Raw genomic sequence first — 24850 nt, 5'->3', positions numbered from 1 at the left:
GTGGCCCAAACAAGAAAAATTAAATTAGTGGTATGTGCTTCTCCCAGTCTTCTCCTTGGGGAGATGCTTGAAATGTCTAACTAAACAACTCAAGAGATCTATGAAATATGATCAGCCTTTTCATTCCCTATCCACTCACACCCCACTTGAAAATTCTGAAATTTCTCTCTTTTGTTTTTTCCACTCCTTCTTCTGTACTGGTTCTCTTTGCTTTACTATCTGTGTAATTTGGCTTCTGTCTTGCTTTCAATTTATAGTTGACTAGTTCTTGGGAACAGAAAATCTCTTCCCAAGAATATTTTATATTTTGGAGTTTCCCCCCCCTCCTTGATATATTTCTCTTACATATTAATTTTACTTTAAATTATTGTGGTGTTATTGGGGGGGGGCATTGTGTTTGCTTTTGAACCTAAAATAAATACTTCACTTTTTTCAATGCCTTCCCAATCCTTTATTTAAGAGTTAGGTTATCTATAGCCCTTGTTGCTTTTATCTCTTTAATATTGTCTAATATGAAAATATTAAAATGGTTAAACATGTTGGCAAGTTGGCTTTGTGTATTTAAGCAATACTTAAAAACAGATTTTCACCAGAGCTGGAGCATATTTGGCCTTGAGAAATAATGTGACCCCCCGGCACCTTAGTTTTATTAACTGCAACCTCATGGAGAATCTACTTGTGACATTTCTCTATAAATATGGATAACCAGATGCTTCAGCTTATTGTTGCTTCATTCATTACTACTGCTGATGTTCGCAACATGATATTGCAATATTGCTTCAAACAGAGCAGACAGTCCATCTTTATAATTTGCAATAATGGATTCTGCATACATTTACTTCTCCGCAAAAGTAATTGGTAGTCATGACTGGATGATACTCAGGAAAGTTTGCTTTCAAATTCATTTGTTGGTTATCCACTTACCCATTTGTTTGACATAAAATTATTGAGTACCTAGACAGGGAAGACAACATGTTAAAGGGCAATATAATCTGGGAGGCAGACACAGATAGCTAATTTAGAAAAAGTAAAGTGCCCTAAATGCTAAAAATAGTGGTACCATCAAGACCCTCCAGGAAAACGGAAGAGAGAGGGTTAATTCCAAATAGGACAGAGCCAAAAGGTCTGTGGTTCCAGTAACTTTTAAGCCAGGTCAGTTGAATAAGATTTAAAGAAATGGAGATGAGAAGAGAGGGAGTTGTGGGAGTATGTGGAGTGATGGTAAGAACAGGAAGAGAGAATTCATTCCTAGATGACGGAACAATGTAAGTAAATGCACAGAATGGCAAAATGGCATGGTATAGACTGGAAAAAGTCAATAGTTCACAGTCGGCTAGAACAACATTCATGTCTAAAATATGACTGCAGATGCTATTAGGAAAGTGATTTGGAGGCCAATCATGGAGGGAAAATGAAATCTCACTTATGTATAATATATTCTTGTTGTTTGATCACACGTCATAAAAGAACCAGGCCTGCTGCTTTAGTCAATCACAGCAACACCATCATGATTACATGTTTGAATGAATGTCAGTTTCATGAGCTCCTAGAATGTGTATTGCTCCTTCACAGTTGCGCCCTCTGTGCTTGGTACAATGAAGGTTGTGGGTAGGTATTAAAAATGTGTCTTGACTGATCACTGAATGCGTTTTCGATTTAAAAGACTTTTATACGCCACATGCCACGGAACACATTACTGCTAAGAAGATATTCCAAACTGTAACTTTTGGGTGATTATTAACCAAATCAGTTTGGTGTAACACAGGGGCAGAATTTTGTACCCAACTCACAGTACAGTAGTTAAAATGGTTTCAATCATAAGGTGAGGAGAAAATCAATGATGTATATTATTAAATTTTGATTATCCTGCTCCTGCAAAAAAAAAGTAAAAAATAAAGAGGCTGAAGTATATATTTTGGAAATCAAAAGATTGCTGAAATCAAACGTAGTATTATGACTCCTCAGAGGAACTGTGAAAAATATGTCAGTTTATGAAATACTCTTTTTAGAGATTTGACAAATGAACTGCTGTGGATTTGGCAGGAGAGTTTAAGGATATTCTACTGATTTTTTTTTCATTAAAACAATTCTCCGAACTCCACATGTTTGTTTCAGCAAAATAAAGCAAACATATGAACAGGCTAACAAAAAAGAAACATTGCTGCTTCTCAATGGTCAAATCTAGAGACTCCAAACAAGTGGTTGGACCCACTTGTGCAAATTCAGTTTCAAAGTTCTCAAGCATTCTCTCACAGTGGTTAATAAATCTCTGTGATAAGATAGGTACTCTTTTTATAATAGCAAATGAGTAGGCTTAGACCTGTTTTATAATTTATTGTAAGATTTTCAGCTCACCAAATTATTAAAAGATACATTGATTATTTGACTTATTAGGTCTTTGTTAAGATTGTTGATAAGTCTATGGTATCATTGTCCTTTATACATATATACATACACAGTTTATTACACAGATAGCAATTTAACTGAGCTTTTAAGACTTAGAATTTCCCTCCAAACACTATAATTTCCCACTGCTTTTGATGCTTTATATAGTTTAAACCTTCCAAGTAAATTAATTCTTTTTTCAAACTTGGGTTTATAGAATAATTTAGAGATGGAAAAACAAAGAGAGTATTTTTGGGTTCATTAGAATGTCTTTTAAAAAATCCTATGTTTTCAGACATTTTAGGTTTGGCAATACTCAGAATGAATTTTGCCAATGACTTTTTTTCCTTTCTATTCAAACCCACTTATACGTCAAAGAAAATTCAATCCGTATGTTTCTGATTCATTTGTATTCAAGTCATCAAAATGTTGTTTTGTCAGAGTATTGTTTAATGTCCAAGAAACATTATAAAGTTTTAAAAATAATACTCTAATATCCATTTTTCTTCAAATGAAGTTGTGGCATAATCTCCAAGTGTATCAAAGTAAAAATTCAGATTTATAAATAGAGATTTCAAAGTTTCACTAAATTTTGTAGTGAAAAATCAAGAAAACAGATTTCAGAGTTATTAAACTCTCAATTTAAATTCCATTGTAATTGATGCTTAATATAAGATAAAGAAATTTATAGTTATTGCTATAGATAACAGAATTTAAAGTTTTGATTCTTATTTTTTTGATATTTAATTTAAATAAGGAGGATAAAAGAGACTAAATAGCTCCATTCTGGAAATATACATTCTAAGAAGAAATCGTTAGGAAAACTAGATTCAAATCTTGGCTCTGACAAAGTAGCTCATATTTTAGCCATAGCATTAATAAAATGAGTGTAAGAGTAATTACTTCCAAGGACAGTGTGAGGCTGTATTAGGTGATAGTACCTGGAACATGGTAAGATAGGAATAAAAGGTCTTTATGCTGAGTATCAGGACAAGAGAATTCACAGAGACTTTGCACTTACTCCAGGGGGCACTCATTCAATTTAGGATTGATTTTTTTTTTTCCTTTTTTTTCTTTTCTTTTCTTTTCTTTTCTTTTCTTTTTTCTTTTCTTTTCTTTTCTTTTCTTTTCTTTCTTTCTTTTTTTGTTTTTGTTTTTGTTAAGGAGGTTGTACAGATGATTAGATGATTTAAGGGAGTTTTAGATAAATTTGCAAATGATAGTCCACTGGAAAAAGGCAAGATTATTGATATGTTGTTAAACTTTGAGTTGGCAGCACAGTGTATAGATAGCTATGTTATTACACTTATGTCTAATGACTTTGGCTGATAAAGTGATTATTGGAGGAAACTTTTACATATATTCCAGTCTGGGGTATGAAGTCAATAGAAGTACACACTCAGAGATATGCATTGTGACTGATTGATTGCTTGTATTGGTTAGATATTTGTAGGTACCAGAGATTATCAAATTATTAGTACTTAACATAGTAGCTTTCTTGAGTCCCAATCATCTTATTCTTAGAAAATATAGATATTTGGGGGATAGCTAATTGCATCAATGAAAATAAGGGAATCAAGCTATTTGTCATTTGATAGGCTTTTACATAGAGGGATAACTGATTAAAGGCTGGCCTATATGACCATAAGAAAACATTTCCATGGGCGCCTGGGTGGCTCAGTAGGTTGAGGGTCCGACTCTTGATTTCAGCTCAGGTCATGATCTCAGGGTCCTGAGATTGAGTCCTGCCTCCGGCTCTGCACTTGGCACTGAGTATGCTTGAGATTCTCTCTCTCCCTCCCCCCTTGCCCCTCCCCCTGGCTCAGGCACTCACTCTCTCTCTCTAAAAAAAAAAAAATCTTTAAAAAAAGAAAAAGAAAAAATTTACAACCCAAAGATGCTTCAGTATAAATTACTACTATTTAGTTTCATAAACCTATTAGCATCAAGATGGGTTCTTACAAAGGATGTAGAATTACAAGCAGTATCTTAATGTTTGTAGAACACGTGGCTAAAGAAATATTGGTAGTCTTTGCTAAAGAGTCTTTCCTAAATATATTATGCTGATATTTATAGCACATTGCATAAAATCCCCACTATATAAATGACATTTTCTATAAAATAATCGGAAGATGGAATATATCTTATAAATTCATTGGAAGAACATCAGAGAAGATCTTCCCGAAATGTCAAGGAAACAAACCATTGTAACTGTTGCCTCTTCTCAGATTACAACCCATCCTGGTCAGCAGCTGTATTTCCCAGACATTGTAAAGGGGCAAAGTTAGAGCGTTTTTTCTGCTTGTGAGTACACAAGTGTTTTCTCTGTTCTATTTTTAGAAATTACACACACCAGAGCTTTTCTAAAAGCACAATTTAGTTTTGTATTATTTTCACCAACGTTATTGTGCAAACTTAAGAAAACACATCGACTGTAGTTATCAGCACTATTAGATTGAAAGTGGGTATTTTTGAGCTTTTATTACCCAGGTTCTAACTGGTGGGTTTTTTGTTGTTGTTCACTGCTGGAAACTGACAGCTGTTCCATCTACATTAAAAATAAGGAATGGAATTAGTCATTTATTTTTGTAGCCTCCAGGTGTATGTTAATTGCTAAATTTCCTAAGTAGGTGCAGAGTAATTTAACACACCGATAAAAATTGTCTTCAAAATTGCAGTATCCTGCAATTTCTTTTAAATCTGCCGTGTTAAAAAATTGAATTTTTCAAAAATTCCATGGCATCTTTTGAATTACAGAATATATATTCCTTTTTTTTTTTGCTCTTCAAACTTTTAATTTTGTAATTTTTAAAATTTAAATTCAATTAATTAACATATAATGTATTACTGGTTTCAGAGGTAGAGGTCAGTGATTCATCAGTCTTGTATAACACCCAGTGCTCATCACATCACGTGCCCTCCTTAATGTCCATCACCCAGTTACCCCATGCTCTCCCACCTCCCTCTCACCCAGCAACCCTCAGTTTGTTTCCTATAGTTAAGAGTCTCTTATGGTTTGTTTCCCTCTCTGATTTCGTTTTGTTTTATTTTTGATCCTCCATTTTGTTTCTTAATTACCACATATGAGTGAGATCATATGAAAATTGTCTTTCTCTGATTGACTTACTTCACTTAGCATAATACCCTCTAGTTCCATCCAGTATATACATTCCTAATTAGAAAAATATATCCCAGTCCTCATGTCACTATATATTAAACAAACGTACAAGGTATTAACTTGAGACTCGTTTACCTTTATTGAATGCGAGTATGTTTATGTGAGACAGATGAAGAGTTCTTAATGTAATATCTGCTTAAATTTAATGTCCTGGAATCTGCTATTTTTAAATGGAAGTATTCGGTTAAATAAGTTTGTTGTGTTACCCTTAGGATTCCTAAGACAGTCATTTTTACCTCAGGGGAAAAAATCTCCAAATTAAGCCCCTGTGTTGTCAGATGACTATTTGTCTGTGTCAAGGGTCAGATGATCTATGTGGCTTGTTAATCTGCATATCAGCTGACATAGTGCTAATAAGTAGCAGAAGAAATTCAGAGATCAAGGGTGATATTTTTCTTTTTGTCCTGCTGTTTTGACTGCAGTTACCCATTATTTATCTAAGTTCAAAAAGTTGAATTATGTCCACTTATCAGAGGATCTTTTAAACATTTTGAGATTTGATAATATTCTCTTCCCTTATCTGAACTTTATCTTATAAAGCAATTAAGTCATTTTTGTTCATAAAACCATATGGCTCCCTTTTGCTGAATTTATGATGATGACAATTGGTTTCAAATAAATAAATGAGAGAGCCTCCACATCCAAGAAACTGCAAGAATCACATATCTTGCTAAATGTTCTGAAAACAAGGAGGAACATATACCCCTATGATTTGTTCTAGGCAAATATTAGTATAAATGAAGTAGATCTTTATGTACTGTTTAGTGTTAAGGATAATTAGAGAATACTTGCTTGACTTTTAGATGAATATTTAAGAATAAATTAGGAAGATAGTTGAAGAATAGTTAACTTCAAATAAATAAATAAATAAATAAGTAAAATTGAACTTTTGCCCCACAGTCCACAAATTAAATCAATGTGGAAAGAAAAAAAAAGATTTAGGTACAAGGAAAGAAGTGCCTGATAAATGGAAGTTAATGGTTATGGAATTGTTTGTACTGTGAGGGAATGAGCTACATGTGACTGAAAGAATTCACCATTTATTTGACATTTTCTCCAGGCCCCATTACATTGCATGAGATAATTTATCAGGTAATTGTAATTTATGGGCATAAATTTATACTTTAAGCCTTATACGTATATAAATATTTATTCAGAGAGGGTGCAGTGAACAGAGATATACCATCTTAAAGGAGCTTAGTATTAAATAGTTACATTCAAACCAAAACTCAAGATATATAAAATCAGAGATGGAAAAACTGGTAAGAGAAGCAAGACATGTTAGACATCTCATGGACTTTCTTTTGGGGTAAGTGCATGTGTGCACATGTGTGTGAAGGTGTGCGCGCTCCTGCATGTGTGTGTAGGGAAAATAGTCATACACACATTCTGAAGGAGTGATGGGAGGAATCAGATATAAGTTCATAGTTGATAATCTATAATTATTAGTTTCTAGAGTGTTCTTGTGACAGCATTTAGAAGAATTTTGCCTTCTTTTACTATAAGGGCCACAGCAACATTTTCAGTATTGTAACAAAACATCAAACTTAATCTAAATTTTTCTAGAATGTTTTCTTTAAAGTGGCTTCTGTTTCTATCATATTTCTATAGAATTTCAAAAACATTAAACATAAATTAATCTATGGCAATGTATTAGTTTTTAAAAATCATTCTTTGTATGAATCAAGCCATGGACAGATATTTATAAGATGGCTAAAAGAAACAACCGCATTGGTCATTTTATGCGAATGATTCAGAAAAGTTTCCATTGAGAAGAATTCCTGTATCTTTATGGTAAAAGTGACTAGATGTCTACTGAAAATAAATATGACAAAGAGTTCCCTTGGGTTTTAAAATCAGTATTGCTAATTTTCCAACCCATGTAAGCTGTGACCTATGGGTTTTCTAACTTGTGTAATGTCTTAAAGCACATCGGAGAACATAAATCTTTCCTGTATGCTTTAGATTTTTGCTATTTTCCCACTGCATAAAAATGAGCAAAATCATCAATATGCCTTTCATGGCTAGAATAACTAAACATAAATATTGGAGCACTGGTAAATTTGTACTTTGTTCAACCCAAGAAATTATTAATTCTCTTATTAGTCATACACAGTTTTCGTAAACTATACTTCATGTATTTTCCAACTCAATTTATCAAAATTTACTTTCTGTCTTTATAAAGATCTGCTTTTTTGATACCCTGATTTTCACAGTGTTTTTTACCAACATCAATTATTCTTCCATGCTAATATTTCATATTTTTTAGTTCTTTATGATTAATCTAAGTTTTACTTCCTAGATACATCTTCAGTTCACTCTAAATAAATATTCAAACCATGTGTTTGCTGTGATGGTCAATTGCAATAATATTAATAACTAATGGAAACTAACATTTACTGAGAGCTTACTATATGCTAGGCATTTTGCTAGCTCTTTAAATGGAATGTCTACTTTATCTTCATGATTATCCTATTTTGTACATGAGGAAACTCAGCCTTAGAAAGCTCAAGAATTTTGCCCATGAATCTAATGATTTATTTTCAGAGCCAGCTCTAATATACTATGACTCTCACAAATTATATGAATTTTTGTACAAAAATAAATGTATTTTTAGAATTTCCAAATAAAAAATGCTATTAATAATGATTGTTATGGGACAAAATTGAACTTTATGTTGGATCTGTTGGGAATTACCTTTGGCTTTTTGTATTTTCTCTCTGGAATTGAAATGTGACCTGGCCTACAAAAGCTAACCGCATTTTAACCATATTTTCTGTTTTCTAAATCTAACTACTTCAGCATTTCTTTCAGCCCCTTACATGATTATAGCTAATTTGATAAATTCATAAATTGAGAAGAAGGTAACTTTCCCTCTGCCAGTGATTCACTTCAACATGTAATTAAATTCAGCCAAATTTAATTTCTTTATTTTGAATTTAATAATGAACATCCCTTTCCCTTGCGTACTATGTCTTTCACTAATGTATTTTGATAGATTCTCCTCCCATTTTCTCTCCCTTAATCCATATTCCCCATCATGGAATCCTCATATCTACCTCCCTCACTGCCCTTTTTAAGTGTCCACTGGTGTTCAGGTTTGTGGTTGAAGCCAGGGTACAGCAGACTCACCCTGAGGCCAGTCAAGCATGCTGTTTCCAAATTTTATTAATTTGTTATTTTATAAAAAGTCAGTGTGAAGTTAATCCTTTCTCCCATCTCACCTTCCCAGCTTCCCACCTTCCAGAAACAAAGCTGATGGTGAGTTGGTATTGTTTCAACCCTAAAGAGATCTTGGACTACCTGAATTTTGTTTTGGGAGCAACACAGTGGGGTAATTCTTTCCTAAAAAATTTGAAAAAAAAATCCTCTGGCAATGAAACATGTTTTTAATTGTTCGTTGGGTGTGCTTTTGTTTTTTTCCCTGTAAGTAGAGCTTAACTGGGTGAACTGCTTTTCTAAAAACCTTGTATTTGAACAAAATGATTAGAACGTAATTTATAGATCTTTTCGTTCTGCTGGAAATGAAGAATCATGATTCTGTTATCTTTTAAAATAGCTACATCTTTTTTTGATATCTATATTATATTTTTTCTCTGATCAGTACCCTGAATGGGCCTCTCATAGCCTAATTTAGTCTTGTATAATGATTCGTAAAGAGAAAATAATTTTCCTTTATAAATAGATGTTGATTATGGAATATATTCAGTAATAAATGGAAAACCTTGAATATGGTATTTTACCATGTTCATTATATATATATATATATATATATACACACACAATGTTTTAAAACTAGGTTTTAATAAAACCATGTTCATTATATATATATATATATACATATATATATACAATGTTTTAAAACTAGGTTTTAATTTACTGTATGTATATATTTCAATGAGAGACACGTGGTAAACATAATTTGCTTGTCTAAATTTTAGCATCATAACTCAAAAACGTACGTGAAAAAGTTTTGAAATCAATAATTTAAAGTAAGCAGAGACAAATAGGAGTTAGTCTGTTTCATTATCTGGTGAAAGATGTATTTTACCATTTTTTAGATTTCCCTTAATGAAAAGGGATATGGAAGTGTTTGGCTACGTCTGTACTTCTGTTTTTGATTTTCCCTAATTCAGAACAGTAACCATGGATCACCAATCTTGCCAAACAAATGCCAATGTCAGGGACATATGACAGTTTTTGTTGTTTGTTATATTCCCGATTCTAGACTCTAATTCTGGTTTAACTAATGATCTGAGGGGTAAATGTTTTCATGGTGATATTGATTTAGGGCCATGAAGGATATGAGATTCTCCTTACTCTCACCATACACTAGCGTTAACTCTGTCTTTCCCATTGTTCTTTCCATTGTGAGTTTAACTTATTGCTGATCCGTATTTCTTAAAGACATATACAAAAATAACAGCAGGGTTGGTTTTGCATCGTGAGCAGAGAACACAATGGGAAGAAAAGAGAAGCTTTAGTCGCTATAAGGCATCAGCAGTCACCATGTTCTGTGCTGCTGAGAATTCAACTTTGGCACATGGTGTGAGCTCACATGCGAGAAAGGAAAACCAAAAGAGAAACAAAAGCGCATGACAACATGACAACCAGAGCACATAATTGTGTCACCAGAGGTGATCAAAATTTGAAAGTTGAGAGAAAATACTTTGATAGGGAAGTTGCATATCCAAGCTCCTTAAAAATGCATGCTAATTTTTCTGTAGTGTAATAAGTTTCAATCTGAGTGGAATAGAAACTGAGGAAACCACCTGCCCTTTCGTGGCTGGCAAGGAGTGTTGAATCCTTATTTTCCTGCTTACTAAGGAAAGTCTGACCTTGAACTTAACAAAAGCAGCAGCTCTAACACTGTTCTTCCAGACACCATGTGTGTGTCACTGACAGATCTGAGACGGATGGTTTTCCTCCCGTCTTCTCAAGGCGGAAAGCAGAGACTCAAGACAAAGCAACAGCCCCAACCAATCCTTAACAAAGGGGAACACTATGTACTTAAAGGAATCGCGTACTACGTTAGGGTTCACAGGGCTGAGTTAAAAATCTGATCCTTCTCTGAGTTTTATTTTATTCATTTAAAAAATGGACCCTTGTCTTATTGTACAGAATGAATATGAGGCATGTGAATCTACTTCAATAGATGGAAGCTGTTTTGTCGTTAAAAGTATTGAGTGAGCTAAGCTTCTCAATTCCCAATTTTCCTGATCCTTTGGGAAGGCATGCTTATTACTACTTTTGGGTACCAGTTATATTTATATGTGGGGGTGTTCACATGATTTCTCTCTGAAGTAATATAGCTGATAGAAATATGAAAATGCTACTTAGACTCTGAAATCAGATACTGCTGCTGAGGATGACCAAAAGGTACCACTCTTGGGACCCAGCTATTATTTTGTACGGCCAGACAGCTCGGAAGGATGCTTTTGCTCTGGGGAACATCATGGCATCATGGTGGGCTGACTGGTCCTTTCTGTGAGGTAAGCCAGTTTATATTCTTGCCAGAGCCAGAGAAATGAGAAACTGGTAAAGAAAAGTTCTGCTTTCTTTTTCACTCAAACATTTGTCTTGTGATCCAACCTTCATATGTGAAGGAAAGAATTAAATCCCAAATGTCTTAACTCTTTCCCCCCAAAAGTAGACACTGATCATGGTATATGAATTAGGAATCTCAGTATCAGCTCTTCATTGCAGATTTTGGAAAATACCTTTTACACTCTTCGCTCTCTTTTATTAGATGTCAAAATAAAATTCTCTTTCATTTTAGTGGTAAGGGCTAGTCTAAAGATTCTGGAAATGGCCTGTGATCATTTCACAGGTTCATTTATCAAACTGAAAAGAAAGATCAAACGTTTAATGAGCCATGCTTTTCTGTATGATAACAATTCTTTTGAATCATATATCATATAAGCTGGTAAAAAAGAATGTTTCCTTTAGACACTCATCAGTTTCCTAAGTAAATGCATTAAGTTCATTTCAAAGACCACTTTCACCTACTAGAGATAAAATGAAGTGTGAAATTAAATTAATTTCACAGCTATTAAACAAACTAAAATGAGCTTGAATCCTAAAAGCTTTTTTCACTGATATCTTAACACATCAAAAAAGTTTTTAAAGACTTTTGGGTTGATTTCTGCTGAAACTCGGCTTTGTTATAGTTTTACTTAAATCTATGATTTTAAAGGAGAGAAGCGTGTGTGTGCACTTTTTTATTTTAAAAAGTCACATAATAACTGGAAAAAAGGCTAAAAATAATTCACTCTTTTCATGGTTTTGTGAAAAGAATGTTTCTGCTTTCTTAAAATAAATGAGGACTGTAAGACCAACTGCTAACCAATCTTTTGGGAGCATGTGACAGATGATGTCTGTAAAGCTTGTAGGGTCTCAGGGGAAAGGCACTATATATAAAGCAAAGAGCTATTAAAAAGTAAGTGCTTATGTGAAGGTAAGCTACAGTTCCTAGTTTGAGATTCATATTTCCACCAGCTGAAAAGAAGGCCTGAGTCAAAGACATTTGTTGGGCTTGTCAGGACTGAGACAGTAAGCCTCCTCATCTCAGAATGATGTCCCATGGAAGGAGACCGATCATTTCCATCACCTCAGTCCCACCTTTGGTGCAATAAAACACTTGAGTATTCTGGACAGCTTCCACAACTAGGCACAAACCTGGCCCTGATCCTTTATGGTTCTCAGCCTTTCTTTCCCCAGGCTCTCCTTCCTGGAGTCTCATGAGCTGCAGTTCTCAACTTTTTGCATCCCCACCCCTACCCATTACTCCTTGACTCATCGTGCCAATGCTTCTGACCAAACACTATTTTTTTCTTCTAATCCCCACCACTTTCTCAAACTGTGGGGCATTACAGTGACATCAACCAAATTTTTAGAAAAAATTTCAAGTCTTTAAGAGACTTTTTTTTTTTTTTAAGAAAGGGAGCAGGATAGGGGGGTGGCGCAGAGGGAGAGGGAGAATCAAGCAGGCTCCATGCCCAGCGTGGAGCCTGATGCAGGGCTTGATCTCATGACCCTAAGATCGTGACCCGAGCTGAAACAAGTTGGAGGCTTAACTGACTGAGCCACCCAGACGCCCCCCAAACTTCAACTTTTTAAAAAATATCTTCCTCCTTTACACACCCCAGTCATAAAGGAAAATGGAATTCTTCTAGCTGGGTTATCAGGAATTGTAACCCCACTTCTTGTCTGAAGGTAATTCTCAACTCCTAGTTTATGTCACTGTGTCAGGACACGGTTCCCAATTGCCCTCTGTGGATTTCAGACCTTTGATGTGTCTTTTCTCTTTTACTATCAGCCACAGAGTCCTATCCTATTCACATATATTATGACATTTGTCCTTTCTTCTGTTTTTCACACCTTTTCATAATGAATATATAATTATAAATGTATAATATTTAATATAAAATAAAGTGGTTATTTCTAATTTATTCTTTTAAATGTCAGTATAGAGAAGAGAATGGAGACATCTAACAAAGGCATTGCATGAAGATCCCCAGCTTGTTAAATACAGTCCCCAAATTACTTTGAAGAATCAAAGATCTTACTACTTGAACTAAAGTTCAAAAGCTTTTCCAGAAACCTCTTAACTGTGAGTTTCCACTATCACTGAAATAGTTTAAATTCCCAGCTTTTCCTTGCTTTTGTTTGAGATTTTAAGGCAATGTAAACCATCTTGAAAATAAGAAAGTTTTGAGCACAAACGTAAAATTCTGTTTGTGATACTTCAAATCCATGTGCTTTTATTTGGCAATAGGCCAGTGTTTTTACAATAAAACTAGAAACTATGGAAATGTTATCAAATTATAACAGTTGAAATTTATAGCTAGATTACAACATGCTTAATTTAAGTTAATCTGAGTTAAAATGTATATGGAATTTAAATAGACAAAATTCTGTCTTCCCCACATTCCTTAAAATCTGATATAAAGATGATTTAGCCTGTATACTGGGTAGAGAATTCTGCACATTTTAAATCATCTGTTTCTAAAAAGGGTAAAATTCCAGTAGAATTTAGAGTCACAGGAACTATAATTTAGGAGCACCAGAATCAAATTTAATCACAGATTGAAAATAAATGCCGATCAGGAAGATATGTGGATGAGAAACAATGCGCTGGTTTGTTTTCTATGAAATAGGCCATAAAGGGTGCTGCAAGAGCCTTGTTCGAAATGAGGGAAAGGTAATTTAGGCACAAGTTCCATCCCAGGTGTTTGGGGTAAGCAGTCAATTACTATGGGTTTATAGGAGAAAAAAACAAACCGGAATTTATGCAAACATCTTACAGCAATATCAACGTTTAGACTGATAAATCCTCAAATGAATGTTTTTCAAACTGTGTGTTCTGCAGGAAAACTAAATGCTCATATTTGGAACCACTTATCCTTATAATATCAACATGCCTCTGAAGAGCTGTTTTATGTCAGAGCCTCCTTTAATAACCCTCTTTCTAAAGAAATAAACATTTTGAAAGTCACATTTTCCTGAAAGAATGGTCTGAAATACACAAGGAGTAGGTTTGGGATAGATCTTTTGTTTGCCACTCTACCTTCTCATGACTGTAAATTTCAAACAGTTGGTTGTGCCCTTAGGCACATGTGAATACAATATCCTGACTCCCCCTGCCCCACCACGTGCTCATACAAAGGCATGAATGAAGGTCAGAGCGCAGGCCTGAAAGTCCCGAGAATCTCGAATCTCCAGCTTCATTTATGGCAAAATTGAGCAGGTTAGAGCCCCAGCCTCCGGTATTTCCCTCTTGATTTTTGTGTGAAAAGAATAATCATTGCTTCAACGGTATCATCCTAAGCCCATCTTTACTCACTCTGTAGTTAATAAAACTGAGAAATAATATACCCATATATTTGCTGCTCAAATTGTTTCTTTTCACGATATACCCTCGGTCATTGTTCTGCATTTATACTTTCTGGGTTCACCTTTTTCTTAGGATGAGTTCTTTCCCATGATGCTCTTCTTTTTCTTTTTCTTTTCTTTTCTTTTCTTTTTTTTTAGATTTTATTTATTTATTTGACAGAGAGAGAGAGACAGCCAGTGAGAGAGGGAACACAAGCAGGGGGAGTGGGAGAGGAAGAAGCAGGTTCCCAGCGGGGCTCGATCCCTGGGATCACGCCCTGAGCCAAAGGCAGACGCTTAAGGACTGAGCCACCCAGGGGCCCCATCCCGTGATGCTGTTCTGTACTCTGTGCATTAAACGTAGCAATGTCCTAGCTATGCCTAGGTATGTCTCAATCCTAAGGGGGTGAAGCCTGGACTCAAGCTCATCCTCCTTCTATTTAATGTTCTTTTCATTACTCGAGCCCATTTCCATTTTCACCATATATTCAATCCTTAATCCTTATATATCTATAGATTTTAACTAGAAATCAAATATAAGAATCACCTTTGAAAAATAAAACCATGGTGATACACACCTACCTATCATTTTCCTATATCAAAATGTTTGAGGTAAGGCTTTTTTATACATTTGCAATATCTAAAGCATACTGTACATTTAATAATAAAATTCAACATATTCGAATCAATTTTCTAGAAGACACACTATTTTCAATACATGCTATATAGTCTGGGTTCCTTTTAACACTTTTAGCAAAAACAACTGCTCAGCCATTCAAAAGGTTTGGTCCACATAGTCAGTTCAGGTATATTGTATCTGAACAGGTCACATAGTTAAGGTTCTATTGGTGGAGCTCAAGACCAAGAGTAACCCAGCAAGCATTAACTTATGGAATCTTAATAGTCACCTCGTTGCTGAAGTAAAAAGGAAACCAAGAGGAAACTTAATAATATCAAAAGTTATTTTAAAGGGAGTTCACGTTGGTTTGAAGACTACTTTGCTTCACACACAATATCCACCTTTGTAAAGCCCAAGAAACCCATATTTGTAACATACACACATCTTTACAGTTTTCAGAACATAAATCTTTAGAGCAGAATTATTTGTCCACAGATAAAAATTATAATATAGAAAGTCTTTAGAATGATAATAAAAGAGACTCTCTTGCAAACCCAAGAAAACTTGGAATTTTGTGTTAAGTGCTTATTTAACCATAAAAGGGGCAGTGTGTGTTGTAATGAACGGAAAATCGATTTTACCTCTATTCCATTTGTGAGCATCTTGTGGCAACCTATTTTAGTATTAGAGAGATCATATATTAAAAATGATTCCTGTAGTCATCGATGTATACAAGTAAAAATTTAGCTCCTGTTAAATTAACACTTCATTAAAAAATCAAAATAAAAGCTCAACAAATACATTTTATGTTGTACTCTAAGAGAAAATTTTTTTTTTGAAGAACAGATCGCCAGTTATTCTATTCCATAACAGTCAAGTTTCTCAGTTCTTTTTTTTTTTTTTCTTTCGCTGAGCTCTCTGTCACTGGAAACATCTTAAACCAATTTCAAGTGCTACACCTGAATAAACATGTTGTAAAAGTGTTTATGTATTGAAGTGGGTCAGTTCAAGGTATGGTATTTGGCTGGAACTTCTAATTTCTCTTTTTACAGCAAAAGGGCTGCCAGAAGGAGGAAGTCTGAGCTGAATTAATACATTTGTTACAGTGGAAGTAGAATGGAAACTGCTCTGACCACAAATCAAACTGCCTCTTTCATTTATGCCAGTGATAGAGTTTTTCTAAGAAATATAGACTCTGGCAGAGAGCCACTGTAAGTTTGCATTTAAAAGAGAAACCTATATGCTTATTTGTTTAAGGTTTACTGCCTTGATTATTTGTAAGTTCTTTCTTCGGTAGGACTGAGCATAGTGGCTTTTGTGAGCCAGATACCGTTTCAATAATTGTGGGAACTGAACGGATTTTCCCGATACGTTGTAGAACCATTGTTAAGGCCATGGATGCTGCTTGGATTAGCGCACACACTTTTTTTTTTTTCTTTTTTTAACCAATACCTCCACATTTAAAGGACCTCTGTGTCCCTCCCAACAGCTGCACAGCCTCACATGACACAGTCTCATTTTCTGACGGTAGAAGGTCTCTGCACAATACAAGTATACACAAAAGTGTTTATGCTGCCAAAATAAATTTTGTTAAGAGCAAGAGTTTATTTGCTAAAATGCCATTGATGCTGTTTCAAGGACTTGTTTTCCTTTTCTTTCTTCTAAGGTGGGTCAGGTCTTATAATGGACTAAGGTTACTCCACAGTCTTTACTGAATAAATATTTTAAGAAAACATGCACATCTCTCAGGGGGCAAGGCAGAGTCAATCATGCACATATTTCAAGCCACATTATATATTACTCTTAAAAGATTGGTAACTTCTGTATCTAGAGTAGAAACTTTGCATGAGTTTTTAGTAATTCTCAACTAAATTTACAAGCTAAGGTTAAATAGTTCATCCTCCTTGGGTGATTTTCATCAAACTAGATATTAGCCAATGATTATATATATTATATATATATAACATATATAACAATAAATATATAGTCTCTATAATTTTCAGTGATTTTTTAAAAAAATTACAAGAGCATAACAAGAGTGAATTGTAGAAAGGGAGATACAGTAATACCTAACTCCTAGAGTATTTGTAGAATCACATTAAATATTGCATGGAAAACCCTTAGAAAAATACTAGCACGTGCATAGCAAGTGCTCCAAATACCTTTAACTATTATTATTACTACCCAGTGGGGAGGGTCTTTGTCAACATCTACTTCTAGTCTCTAGGACACCTTGACCTCTAACGCATTCCTATACAAGCTCTGGTTGCTATCATTCCCTGATACACAACCACACCAACAGGCTCCGAAGGGTCTGGGATGCAGACTGGTTTAGAGACAAGAGTGTCTCCAAACTCACCTGAACTTTTCTTTCTTAGAGTCTCCAGGCTTGGGTAACAAGTTTGGAAATCCTTTCAGTAAACATCCAGGTGTGTCCAAACTCAGAGCGGGAGGAACTCCACAAGTGCCATGGTTACTTCAAAATAGTTTGCGTTGAGAAAGAACTGGAATTTAAAGCAAAACTCCATCTCCAGCAGGGGCTTCTAGAATGACCTGTGAAGAGCTTTAAGTAGAGCATAGCTTTGTGAAGTTTGCTGGGCACAGGCCAGAGGTGAAGGGGGAAGGCTATCAGCACTAATTAACACTTGAAAGGCTTGAAAAAGCTGGAGAAAGTAGAAACACCCAGGCAGCCATTCAGCTTTTATCACTTAGAGGAAAATTATAGGGCATTTAATGCAGAAGCGCCCATAGCTAATATTTTTGAAATTGTTATTTAATGTGGACATTTCCAGGCTGATGGTAGTCAAGCCTTTCCATTTAAAATATTGCTGACTTCCAGGTCTGAGAAGGATCAGTTAGTGAAGGCAGCCCGAGGGCGTTCTGTGGTGAAGAATGATGCAAAATGTAAAACCAAGCATGGATAATTGTAACGGCAAACTTTCAGTGTTTATAAAAATCTTTGGCCTGCAAGGAAAGCATTCTGATAATGTTTTTAAAAGTGATGTTACTTGTTCAAAGCACCCTCAGAATTCATTCACGTCAGGTAAACTTTCTCTTTCTCATAAACCAAGTGCTTGTGCTTTCTGTTTTAGGACGCAGTATCAATGTAAAATCCGCCGGTCTTGTGGGAAGACATGGGCCTCAGTCAAAACAACCGTTCATGGTGGCCTTCTTCAAGGCAAGTGAGGTACTTCTTCGATCTGTGAGAGCAGCTAACAAACGGAAAAATCAAAACCGCAATAAATCGGGCTCTCATCAGGACTCCTCCAGAATGTCCAGTGTTGGAGGTAAGATAAAGCAACAGTTGTGCCCAGAGAGTTATGGGGTCATACATCGCAAATCCAGTAGCCACGATAAATTTACCCTCTGCGTATACCTTTGTTTGGTCTATTAAATCACCCGGCAATGTTTCAAACATCCTCAGAATGTTTCATCAGTGAATCACTCGGTAATACATTTCAAAATAAGTACGACTTGCCTTTGTATGTGGAAAGATTCGGTTCAAATTAAAATCAAGCTGGCAGTAATAAGATTATGAAATGGCTACGTCAACAAAGTCTAGCCAAAACTCATCTACACAACTTCCTGAGTTGACTTCCCTGGGGCCTCTCAAACGTGGATGGGCAACCAGGTAAATTCAACATAAAAAGATTTCTTCAGTACTTAAGGCAATACCTGTGAATCATGCAGTTTCCATTTTCTCTGACAATAAAAGCAGCATAGATTATATGGAAATTGAGGGGTGCCTGGGTGGCTCAGTCGTTAAGCGTGTCTGCCTTGGCTCAGGGCGTGATCCTGGCGTTCTGGGATGGAGCCCCACGTCAGTCTCCCCCGCTATGAGCCTGCTTCTTCCTCTCCCACTCTCCCTGCTTGTGTTCCCTCTCTCACAGGCTGTCTCTATCTCTGTCAAATAAATAAATAAAATCTTAAAAAAAAAAGATTATATGGAAATTGAGGTAATATTTACATTTCCATTAATTATTTGGAAGACTGTTATCTAGATAACCTGCTTTATGTTTGTGTATGTATGTATACACATATGTATAAAATCCGGTATCAAAATATTACAGATGCACAAATGATCCCAACGTGCTTGCAATTTGATCTATCAATTGATAGAAAAGGAGATAAAAGTACAGTGGATCTGAATGAATCTAACTGCCAAAATCTGAAGTTATTTAATCATTTTATTTATACCAATAAGTGTCTTGTTTAGTCCAGAAGGCAAACAGATTTTCATAAGCTGTTCTTAGATGAAAATGATGGCTATTTTATTCCAAGAAATTTTCTTTATCTATAAAAAATAAATCTGTTTGAAGGGGAAAATTTATCCTAGAACATCCCAACTTAGTACAATATGTTTGTTCATTTGAAAAATATGTGTTCTATGTTAATGGCCACCATATGCAGTGTACTTGCCAGGCCCAGTGGATGAGCTGGTGAACAAAACAGACACGATTCCTGCATATGGGATTCAAGCAAATTAGAATGCTGTACTCTTCCAAAAAGACACATTCAGACAGTATTTGCCATTATTCCTGAAATCTTCATTTTTCCCCCCCAGTCACTTGAAACTGACAAATCCTACTGAAATTTTTTATTACTCAAATGTGTATGAGTGTTAGGTAAGAATTATTATAAATAAAATAAAAAACAATAGTCTTTTTTTTTTTTTGGCACCTGGGACTTTCAACAAAAATGCTAAACTGGAATTCGTTGGAATCTTCCAAAAATATGGGCATCAGGACAATCATGTTAGATAGATGTCTATTTGATGTATTTAGTAACAGAAATGGGAAAGATTTCTATATGAAATTACATTATACTGAATTACATGCTATAGAGTAATGTTATACAATAATTTTCCCCAACAAATAAGTTTAACCATATTTTTCACTTGAAAGTAAAACGTGATATTAGTGCCTTGTTACAAAGCTATTTTATAAAGATCTTCACAAGATATTTAGTTTGGCAAAAATTATAATTGCTTAATATGAAAGATGGGGAAAAATAACTTTCTAAGACCTTTTCTTCCTTGTAAATACTAGCCTGTCAAAGTTGTATATTTTTCTTTTCATGTAGAATGGTTCTGAAATTGGTTGAAATGTTTTTAATTTGATGTAGCAGGCTGCATTAAGGAAAGGTTTGTTAAGCCGTGAATAGAATAGTGAATAATTTCTGAGGAAATTACAAAGGGAAAAATGTAAGTCGCAAACTTATTATTGGAGCTCCTAAGGACTGTGGCAGAGGCGTTCCAGAGACTGAAATCATCAAAGTCCTTTTCCCTATTGGTGAACTCTATTTATCTTCTCTTTCTGACCACAAGTAACAAATGTACTTCTATAACTAGAGATGAATAAAACACATGGAGCAGAAATCATGTAACTTTTCACCAGTTTCCTAACACCATTTAGAGTACAAAATTATTCTAATATAGACCAATATTTTCTTTTTAAAAAGTTTGTCATTGGCAGGCATTTCTGTGAAATACGTGGTAGATAGTTTTGGGGCATGTTCATATTTTGGTAATAAGAAAGAAAGTAGCTGGTTTGTGTCTAGGAGACGTAACCTTTCAATAGGTAGTAATCAAGCAGACGGGGAGAAGTCTCATAGGATTTGGCCTAACAGACAGGGATTTAAGGAAAGGGAATGCTAATATAAACACAAAATTTGATACTTAGGAAACTTGAAATGCCAGTGAAATTTTAAAATTATTCAAATATAAATAATAAATGCTGTAATAGTACTAAGCCTTTACAATAAAATACTGTTTGAAGACTACACGGCTAAGAGAGAAGCCAATGGGGGTGAAGAGAGTTGTATTAGATGTTTGCCTGATTGCATTTTTTTCTGCAAAGCATGTGTCAAATGTCGAAAATCTCGGTTAGTGCAGGAGAATTAAAACCCTGGTCATTCTTGCTTTCTTTACCCAATTTCTTTCTTATTTCAAAGATTGTTGCCTTCCAACTTCTCAATGATCCTTTGTTCTTCTATACTCCTATGGAGAAGCCTAGAACAATGCTTGACACAGAATAGGAACTTGTTAAATAAATTAATGTGTACACTGAACAGAAAAAAACTAAATTCCTCTTTCAGGTGAATATATGCAGAAACACTGCCCCCAGATTTTCTGCAGAAACTGTCCCTCTTTGTCCCTCTTCAGATTTTTGGCAACGAGGTTGAGCAAACACACTGTGTGAGATATTGCCTCTTTCACGAGGAGGAAGCACAATGGATGTTTATTTGAATTTGGGTGTGGAGGAAAGGAAATGGAGGTAATAGCTAATTTTTTAGTTAGCTTAAAAAGGCTTTCGGTACTAGGTTGATAAGGTCTTAGGGAACTACTGAGAGCAAGGTGCTTTTCTAAGAACTATATGAGTGCTGAAAAGTAAATAGAGTATTAAGAATTTGGAAGAATTAATAAGACAAATGGCAAGTCCTGCTTCACTGCAGAACTGCTTGCAAAGATTGCTTATTGTGTCCTGGGTACTAGGGATTGTTGAAAGTGAATCCAATCCACAGTGGCTCTACCTGAAACCATGGTGATTTCTTGGGCCAAGTCTTTCAGAATCATTAAAATGGAAACATTCTATACTTATTCTCAACTCTGATAGGCAGTGTCTTTTGTCTAATATATACAATGTAAACTCATGCCTCTTGGACAAACAGATGTTAATCAAAATCAGAAAGAACAATTGATTACAATGATTTCTTTAGAATGTTCTATATCATATAATTAATATATATGTTCATTATTTAAAGATAATCAAATCATCAATAAAACTAAAGTTCTCTTTTGATCACCTAAATCCTTTGGAGATAGGTTACTCTGATACACTTTTATCAACATGGTACCTATACTTGCAAATCTTTTCATCTATATATTCATCTTTTGGGAGAATATATTTTTATTATGTGTGCTTAATTACATAAATGATTTATGTATTTCTAAGGACTATTTTTTAGAATAATTTTAGGTTCACAACAAAATAGAGAGGAAGGTACAAAGATTTCCCATATATCCCTGCCCCACAATGCTTAACCCCCACCCCCATTATCAACATTACTCATCAGAATGGTACCTTTCTTCCCAAGGATGAATCACAAGGATGAGTCTATAATTGTCCAAAGTTCATAGTTTACATTAGGGTTCACTTTTGGTGTTGTACATTCTGTGGGTTTGGACAAATGTATAATGACATGTATCCATCATTGTGGTATCATACAGAGTACTTTCACCGCCCTCAAAATCTTCCTTCCTCTGGCTATTCATCCCTCCCTCCCCTTAGCAACCACTGATCTTTTTATTGTCCTCATAGTTTTGACTTTTCCAGAATGTAATAGAGTTGGTTTTATGGATTTTTTCAAAAAACAGTATGTCTCAGTCATCTTTCAAATTGAGTGACCTCATTCTTTTTAACGGTTACAATATAGTCAACTGTGCTTGTATCAGAGTTTATTTGGTCCTGTCACTCTTAAAAGACATTTTGGTTGTTTCCAAATTGGGGCTCTCAAGATCAAGGCTGCAGTGAAAATCTTATAAGGCTGCACGTGCGAGAATATTTCTGATCCACTTGATTTCTATAATAATTAACACTAAAAGCTGTTATTTGTGCCCTGAATCACACAAAAATTTTGGAAATCCCTCCTAAAACAACAATTTTGGTGTCTATATTATGTATCTGTACATTTATTTATCTACAATCTTTTTATGAGGTATGAAAACTAGAAAAGTATGCAGGAACTAAATTATAAAGGCTAGAGTATGCAATAGTAAGGAACTATGGTGTCTTCACATAGGCAATTGGAAAAAGGAGTGCCGTAATCAGATATACATTTTAAAAAGTTAGATTTGGCATCAGAGTGAAGGATGGGATGCCAAGGGAGGAAACTGAAAGCCCAAATAGTGATTAGGAATCTAATCCAACACTCCAAGCACTGAAAATTATAAATTGGAAAAAGGGGAAATGGAAACCAAAACATGTGGGATGGGACGAGCAGGGAGGTTGAGAGAGGACTCTGGACTGGGAATGTCAAGAATAAGTGGAAGGTATAGGAAAAAGATATGGATATGAGCTTCAATGAAGCATAGGACTTGACAGTGCCATAGAAAATAAAAGAAAAAAAGTCAGGAATGGAGCCTCCCATGGACGTATTAGTCCTCTAAGTATAGGCAAGGAGAAAAAGCAATTCCATGAAAGAGACCAAGACTTATGGTCCGAGATGGAGGAGGGAGAGCAGGGGTGAACAAAGATACCAGGAGAGGGTGTTGAGGACGTATGAGGCAACCAAGAGAGCAAAGGGCTTCCAACCGGTTATCTAGACAAGAAATGGGTCAGCCAGTGGGCTATGTGGACCAGTTTAATGTAGGACATGAGGGAGAAAGAAAGAAAGTCAGGAAACTTCCCAACTGTTCTTACTTGGGCCACTAGATGACAGGTGATCCTGTTAGCCAAAGTAATGAGCATCTTCAGAGTGTGAAGCCAAAAGTAAAAGTAGTGAGTAGGAAGCATCCAGGAAGCTTTTATTTAGAGATGTCTGGTGGGCCATTGGAAACTCAGGTTTGCAAACAGTTTTTGTCAGTGAGCTCGAAGGTGAAGATATTAGCTGGGTCATCCACGTAGACCCTTTGCTTAGCAGAGTTAAACGAACATACCAGATAGTCATTGTTTTGTGTTTTCTATTCTGTGTCAGACATTTCTACACAGAGACAAACACAGTTATTCCTACGCAAATCAGTAACAGTAATTCCGAGTGGGTTGTGCACAAATTCAATCAAGGAATTCACTGGACATGGAAGATGATGATTAAGATAGAATAGTAGTAGCATTTTTAAATCCCTCATCTTTGAAGGGATTGTTATGTGTTTGGGGTTTGTCATGAATTTTTCTACCTCCCAGGTCATATCAAAATTTACATTATTAAATGGTCTATTGTAGCATTATTCCTGCCTCTTTTCCTCTTACACCTTCATTCATTTGTCATTTCCATTTTCTATAAATTAGCGAAAATTCCAATGCTTAGGTGCTGACTTCCTTCGTCTCCTTTTTCTGCTGGGAACTGAGCATGAGAATGCTAGCACTTCTTTTGTTTTGAAACACAGTCTCTCATTATAGTTGGCTTGTTTAAGCTTTTGACATGGCTAAATGTTAGATTCTATTTTGGATTTTTTGTTTTGTTTTGTTTTCTTTTCTAGATGTATCTACATTTTCATCCCTTAAAGAAGCCAATACTAGATTTAAAAGTAAAAAATGAAACCCATACTGGTATATGGAGTTGTCTGGATTTAAATTTTTTTTTCCCCACTTCATTGCTAAGCTAACCCATGTCCATTTATTTGTTTGTTTGTTTGTTTGTTTTTCAGAGACTGGTGGACAGACCTTTGAACTCCTATGTAGAGTTCAGGGTTTTTGGTTTTTTTTTTTTTAATCACTTTTAACCTCTATGTATTTTTTTTTTTTACAATTTATTTTCTAAGACAAAATAACTTCTTAAACAAGTTTAAGAAAAAGATTAAATTTGCACTGTTTGCAGGAATTGATCATAGAGAAGTTTGCATAAAGCATTTAGCGATACTATCAAAATTTTGGCCCTGGTTTCCCAGTAGTGTTACCATTAAAAGACAAAACAAAGAAATGCTGCATTTGGAACATCTGCATTTTAGTTGAGGAATAACAGCATGCACCAGAACATTTTAGTAATTTCTGTTAGAATTCTTCATTTGTAGGCAAGTTAATCTATGGTAGGAAGCATTATGTCCATTTCATTTTAATTTTCGAGGGGCTATCAATCAC

The 24850-nt window shown here is 35.1% G+C and overlaps 1 protein-coding gene across 1 annotated transcript in view; it reads left to right on the top strand.

The window, feature by feature from the left end:
• The window catches only part of BMP5 (bone morphogenetic protein 5), a 125793-nt gene that overhangs the window by 90880 nt on the left and 10063 nt on the right, over positions 1 to 24850 (top strand). Inside the window, exon 4 of the mRNA XM_002918922.4 lies at positions 18149 to 18343. Coding sequence (XP_002918968.1) covers positions 18149 to 18343 — 195 coding nt within the window. The remainder of the gene's footprint in view (positions 1 to 18148; positions 18344 to 24850) is intronic.

The sequence above is a fragment of the Ailuropoda melanoleuca genome, chromosome 19 (assembly GCF_002007445.2).
Source record: "Ailuropoda melanoleuca isolate Jingjing chromosome 19, ASM200744v2, whole genome shotgun sequence".
Taxonomy (NCBI): Eukaryota; Metazoa; Chordata; class Mammalia; order Carnivora; family Ursidae; genus Ailuropoda; species Ailuropoda melanoleuca.
Note: the sequence above shows the minus strand (reverse complement) of the source record. Positions and strands in the feature narration are given on the sequence as shown.